At 42.1% G+C, this 7210-nt stretch overlaps 1 protein-coding gene across 1 annotated transcript in view; it reads right to left on the bottom strand.

Annotated features, from left to right (window-relative positions):
• The window catches only part of CCDC34 (coiled-coil domain containing 34), a 42542-nt gene extending 42097 nt beyond the window's left edge, over window positions 1–445 (bottom strand). Inside the window, exon 1 of the mRNA XM_014518551.2 lies at window positions 6–445. Coding sequence (XP_014374037.2) covers window positions 6–445 — 440 coding nt within the window. The remainder of the gene's footprint in view (window positions 1–5) is intronic.
• Between the last annotated feature and the right edge of the window lie 6765 nt (window positions 446–7210).

Raw genomic sequence — 7210 nt, 5'->3', positions numbered from 1 at the left:
TCTGCACGCGGCTCTCCTTTGGCTCGGCGCCATCTTGGGCTGGCATTCCAAGATCTTTTTTCTCAGCCGCTTCTTTGACCGCCTGAACGGCCACATGTAGCTGGGCCTTCAAACTTAAACCCTCATTCATTAAGTCAGTCACAGTTTGGAAAGCTGCACTCACTTTTCCCCCCTTGTTGTCCCGTAGGGCCACTCTTTCTTTCACGGGGCGCTCCTCCGTCTCCGGGTCTTCACGGAGCTCGGACGGACGCCCGCGATCCCTCAATCTCGGCACCATCATGCCAGGGGAAAACCAGTCGACCTGCGCCGGTTCTTTAATTTCTTGGGCGCATCTCGGGCAACGGGCACACTTCCGAGATAGATCCGGGCTCACCACGCCCGCCGGGTCGACTTTGGCGAGGGACACGGTATCGAGGGGCTTGAACAAGACCCGCTCATCGCCCATGATACACCCGAACGCCGCGGGGTGAAGATACACCTCTCCCCCTCCAAGGGCTTCGTCCTCGGAAGTTCCCTCTTCTTTCCTCAGCGAAAAGCGTCCGCTGACATACCTTTTGCCTGCTCCGCCCGCCTGGTGGTAAACAATATGCATCTCCAATTCAGCGACGCTTGCCATGCCGCACTTCCCACTTCTCCAAGGACAACTCTTAACTAATTCCAGTTCTAGCGAGCCCTCTCCTGATCCCATCCTCGTCGCCATGTGCGGGCCGGGAGCGACCCGAGCCCTTTTTCGCGCTGCACGCGGGCTGTGGCCAGCAGCCCGGGCACGCCGGGTTGGAGAGGGAAGGCCGTCGAGCTGGAATTAGGCACAGACACGTATCGGTAGTTTTAAAGATTGTTTACTTACACCGAGATGGCAGTGGTGTAAGTAAACAATCAAGTCAGATTTGTGTGAATATGGTATTTAGTATTACTAAATACAGACATCACCTTTTTTACACAACAAAAACCCCTGTCCTCCAGCAAGGATACCTTGTGCATATAATCCTCAATTTTAGCAGATCTGATAACAGTTACATTGTAACAAAGAAAACCCTATATTGACATCTCACTAATCGACTGAGCAACATTAAACAAAAGGTGACTTCCCTTTGATCTGAGGCCAGAACTCCCAAAAGCCATCATTTCAGATTTTACATACATACCACGATTTCCATTTCTCACAGATCTGCATGAATTTGACACCACCAGAGGTTAACCTTTCTACTTAGTGCAGGTGCATACCTGAAAACAATTTTCATGCTTGGTTGTTCAGAATTAACATCCGATTTCATTTTTAGTATACTTTACCATTGCTCTCTGTCGATGTTCTTCTGGAAGAAATAATACTTTTAATTATATTATACTACATGCTGAAAATGTTTATCCTTCTCCTCATGGATCCCTGGGGACACAGCACAGGTGTAACAGTTAATGCTTATACCCTGGCAGGGTGAGGGCTGCCTAGCCCCCGTCCCCTTATCAGCTTCATGCCTCCCACTCCAGTGGAGATGCTTCTGCTATGGACAGAAGTACTGACACAGCCAACAGCCGGGGTCTCCCTTAGACAGGAACCTCCTTACAGCCTACAGTAGCTGGCCGATCACCCAGTGGTGCCGCTTCCCATGGCCTCTGGAAGATCAGAACAATGAATCAGGAGGCAACAAAGGCAGCGGTAAGGGGGCTGCATTAATCTCTTGGCTGCACACTGTGCTGACACCCCCTTCTCCCACCTTGCAACAAGCAGCACCTTCCACAGACAGGACCTGAGACTAACATAGGGACCAGGGCTACCAGAATGCAACCCCCACAAATCCTCATCTGCCCTACTGGCTGCAAGCAACTCCATCTCCACTCCCTCCAGCCAAAGCCTCAAACCTGGCCTAGGTGGCCTGCCCATCCCCAAGTGCTGCTAATTCCCATTGCTGGCAGCAAGGGACAACAATGGATGCAGCAGCACTTCATTTAGAGTGGTGACCAGAACCCTAGTTACCCACAGCTAGCCACAGTATTGGGAGATAGTCCCCTTTTAGATTGAATCTCATGAGATCGAGATCAACCTTAGCTAGATCTTTAAGATGCTCTGCCCTACCACCAAAGATTCTAGCACATACACAATGTCAACTGCGTTATGTCATTCTATGGAAAATGCACTTCTTAATTTGTTCTTCTTCCATTCCAGTAATATTTCACTACCAGGAAAGCCATTAAAATTGAATTGGAGATAAAAATAACAGTTGCTGGGTTCAGCTATTATTTTCATTGCTAATCTCATTTAAATATGAAATGAAACAGCAAAGGTGGATGTCAAAAAAATGAAAGCCTAGATTTGACACTATTCAGCCTTCCTCAGTGCCTGTTTCACTTTCATACAAGGCAGGCAAAATCATGGTTCAGTATATCTGCAGCTTCACAGAAAACCTGGTATCCTAACATCTCAATAGAAGTCACTGAAGACCCTGAAACATGGCAGCAACTCCTGATAGAGGAGAGTCTACATTTTTAAAGAATCCTCTCATACTATTTATATGACACTTCAGTTATTTAAGTGTTGCTACCTACTCAATACAGCAGCTAGAAAAATAACATTGGTTATAACCTGGATTTAGAAACTACTTGATGATAGCTACAAAAACAGTTTTGTTCAGTCTGATAACACCACCAATGAACAGTGCTTCTTGTCTAAACAATTCAACCATTCGTTATAGTGATTATCCAAACTGGGCCAACAAGACAAAATTCACGGGCATTTGATCCCTCCAACCAAAATGGAGGTCAAATCAATGACAGCTGCTTCTTCCAGGTTATCAGTTAGTTAATCTTGATATTGGACCAAAATGGTACCAGAATCTTACAATAAGAGAAAACTATATGTCTCCATCACAAATGTAGACACAAACTTCCATTCCATTAGGGAGCTCCTCTAGCTATACCTTGTTACAGCGTCTTACCAGGGATGCTGCGTTGCCTCATCAGATACACTAAGCTCACTGGCTAAGTAGACTCAAGGCCGAAAGGAAATTTACAGTGCTGTTTACAGCTTATTTAATCCACCCATCATCTTCAAACGATTGTCCGTCTCAGGATACAGCTCCAAACAACAGTAGAACCACCAGGGCTAAAGCCTCACTAAATACCTCACACAGTCACAAAGTACATTTGCTTTAGCTTCTTTGTTAATGTTTTGAATTATCAAAACAGAACATTTTATTTAATATTATAAAATATGCATAAGAAGCAAGTATGTAATTGAAGCTAATAAAAAGCAAGCATTTTACACCCCGAGTTAGGCTTGTTCATATAGAACAGACACCATTGCATGATCTTTCAGACCGGTTCATTTTGAATCCTTCTATTGTTTTCTGTTCCAACAAGCCATTACTCAAACTATCATTTTTGCTTCTCTGTAAAAATTTCAATTATTAACATACATCCCTTCTAACAGAACATTCCCTGCCTAATTAGAGGCTGACTTTTGTCACTGAAACCCAACAAATTATTTCATATATTCATACAATCTGAAAATATTTATAGTGTCACTATCTGTACAACTCTAAACGATTGCATAATAAATCCTGCAGTAGCGTCATTACTAATATTTTGTATGCAAAATCTACATGCAACGTTTAATAATAGTACAATACCATTAATGAAAAACAGATTGGTCTAAACAATCAGATTCTCAGTGTAAATAAATGGAACTGACAAAACATTACTTTATGATATGCTATCCTCCCCTTTAAAAGCATTTTCATTCACTAATTCAGGTGTTGCCAGCCTGCAGCATGTGCGCCACAAGTGACATAAGCAATCAGGACTCATAGTAGAGATGATATATTTTATTAGACCAACAAGTTTTGCAAAAAAAATTCTTTTAATTGCAAGCTTTTGGGCACAAACACCCTTCATCAGGCATTGGAGAAAAGTTTTCCTGGATAGAAATGAAAGTGCAAAATACATAGAATTTCACAGAGGAGTCAACAGATGGAAAACTCCAATTTTGTTAGTCTAATAAAAGATATCATCTCTACTACAAGTCCTGATTGCCTTTTCCTTTAGACCAATACGACTACAACCTGGATACCTGACAAGCTACATAAACAACTTCTTTGTGTGGCACACGGCAGATTAGGGAGGGGACAGGCAACATAGTCATAGATTAGGCATCAAGGAAAAACTCCGAGCAGTGGATCAAGCAGGAAACAGAGGGCAGAAAAAAGGAGCAAAAAGCAAAGCATCAGATTGGGCAGGGTAAGGGAATCCGAGGAGCCCTCAGAAACGTGCAGGGCTAATTTGTGGCAGACCTGCCAAAAAGGTTGGTCCTCACTGCTCTAATTTATAAAAGCCAGCCATGTATTTAGTGCAGTCTACCGTATATATGAAGAATGACGTAAGAAGCCTCCGGCCAAAAGAACTGAAATCCTGAAAAGCTAGCTATAAGTGATGCAATTAAAAATAATTAAACTGAAAGCATGATACTTGAGATATAGATAAGCTACTAAAAAAACCCCGTTTTTGATTCATTAAAAATGTAAATTAGAACAGATAAGGTTGAACAAATCATTCAGTGGAACCAAAGAAAAGTATTTGGAGAAAACAGGATCTGTGCAGAGTTTTGAAACCAACTTTAATTACAGGGTTGAACACGCAGACAATTTAGATTGAAACCCAGGTATGGAAATATCTGAAAAGTGTTAAAAACTCCAAAAGCTAAGTGTGTTTTACCACTGTAACAGAAAAATAGCTCCACGTTGAACAGAAAACCACAGCAGAGGTTATACATAAGACATATCAATAAATTTGTTGGTTAAAATAATACTTTACTTTTTAAAAATGTCCATGTAAGGTACACAATCCATTTCTGTCTTGATCTGTGTAAACAGTTTTAATGTTTCCTAGAATTGCACGGGCCTACACACTTTAGTCATGTGAAACTTACCATTGAAGGCATTAATAATAGCAAAGTGTTGAGTTTGGGACCTATAACAGCAGATTTTAAAGTCCATACGATCACTCAAGCATATCAGATTTTTAAAATGTTTGAGGTTGCAGTCAGTAGTCTGCTGGTTGAAGCTCTTTTCAGTTAGCATTCAAAATGGAAGAGATGTGCTGCCTTTGAAATAAAGAGTCTCCTTTTAAAAATTATTTACATGCATTTAAAAGTAAAAATAAACTTACTCTTACATGGATGCCCTATTACTTTAGATTTGGCAGTTTCCTTTTCTTATCTCCTTCCATGGTAGCCTAGATTCTCCCCCTCCCCACCATTGAAGGGACCCCCCCACCCCACAAAAAGAGGAAAATTCTTATCATATTATTCCACCTCCACAGATTGCAGTTCAAAGACCCCACACATTTTGTCCCTGCTTCCAGCACATTAAGCAAACTCTCTCTGGCTAATAAGATTCTGTTTTCAAGGAGTTCCCTCCATCACTCATGTTTGGCAGGATTTTGAAAGCTGATTTGCATCCTTGTGAAGATGGCTTTGGATCTGTGGTTTAAAGTGCCTTTAAAAGTTAGGAGAATAGGGTGATCTGTTTATTTCATTTCCTGTAGTCACCCAGAGGAGCTTCTTAATGTTTTGGTGGCTTTAACTTCAAGGCTGCAGCCAGGAAATTTCCATTACTGTATTGGGTAAAAACAACGGTGTCTTCCACATATATTAATTCTTTATTTCTGCATAGTTAACTAAACTATACAAGGCACTTGTGTATCTTATGGAAGACAGGGCAGCTTTATTAGCTGGCACGTTTGTGGGGTAGGTGCTGACAGCTGCATTCTCTATTGATGGTTTTCCTATCCTTACCCTATTGTTGCTCTGGTGTTGGGCACTACTTCTGAGATTGACTCGACTAGCATAGGGCATTGGAGACAGACCATTTCCTACCTGTTAATACTCAGTGGGCGCATCCAAACAAATGAAGATGCTGCACATGCAGGCATTTGCAGCACTTTTGGGGGGAAAGGGTTGATCCCAGGAGATCCTGGGGTCAAAAGAACTAGCGCCCAAAAAAACTGAGGTGGCACACATGGCAGCAGTGCATACCATCCAAGATTGGAGCCTGGCTGGACGGAGCCACACTTCAGCTGCTCGCCAGGCTCCCTGCTGCAGGACTGCCACAGCTGCAGCTCCCGGAGGCCCCCAGGATCCCAGGTAAGGCTGCTGGGGCCACCCAGGGTAACGTGCCACGTGCCAGAGTGTGTGGGGCACGGGCGTTTCCTTGTGCCGCTGCTGTTTGTCCCTGGGGAAACACATGTTCCCACTCGTGGGGACACACTTATTAAGTTTCCTATGGGATCCCACATTAACTATTCTTGTTTTGTATTGGTAAAACAGGTCTGTTTCATATGGACTTCAGAAAATCATTGTTTGTATTTCTCTCTCTTAATTCTGTCCTGTAGTAGAAAGAACCTATTTATGTTAACTAGCATTGAAGAAACTGGACTAACCCAACATTCAAAGTGATAAAGTCTGGAAAATATTGATGTTTAAATGAAAGTACTAATATACCCCCAAGCTAACAGTGTCAGACAATATAAGTAATGTTTTTTCATGAAGTGTCAATTGTAAAATGAAAGCGTCCACAAAGTATAAATAGTAAATGAAGACTGAGATGGCAAAAAAAGTCGACCAACACTACCTTCTTGGAAACTTGATAGTAATATTTACTTCCCTACTGATTTCATATTTTCATGTGACATTTATTTTCCCCCTTCTGAATAGAGCTGCATAAGCTGCTGTTACTTGGCCAACAGAGGGAGTGTGAAAGAGACTGTGGGTTGCACTGAACAGTGGCTTTAACAAAAAAAACAAACAAACAAAAAAACCCCTTCTTCTGGCAAGGAAATGGCGGTTTTTAAAAATAAATATTCAAAATCTGGAAGACCGCCCAAGTCGGACTAAAAATGTAAAGGTACTTCTGAGTTTAACTTCTAAACTTGACAGCGCCTCTTTAAAAAGAATGCTTTGTAAAAAGCCAAACACTTCTCTGGAGGTTTCAGCCTACTGCAAGTCTACAGAGTCAGCATTAGGCTGAGATCATAAATCTACATTTAAACTGGCAACTCTGTTATTCTCTTGGCACGTCTCCTTCCCCAAACTCCAACCATATGTAGTAGACTGTCTCTGACACCATATTTATGAGCATTATTTCCCATGCTGATTGTGTGCATCTGTAGTCTTGTTGCACACTTATGTTTTTAAAATAGTGAGATAAATAATTACCATCAA

This window comes from Alligator sinensis, unplaced genomic scaffold, assembly GCF_000455745.1.
Source record: "Alligator sinensis unplaced genomic scaffold, ASM45574v1 scaffold165_2, whole genome shotgun sequence".
Lineage (NCBI taxonomy): Eukaryota > Metazoa > Chordata > Crocodylia > Alligatoridae > Alligator > Alligator sinensis.
The sequence above is the reverse complement of the archived record's forward strand: the minus strand, read 5'-3'. Positions and strand labels throughout refer to the sequence as shown.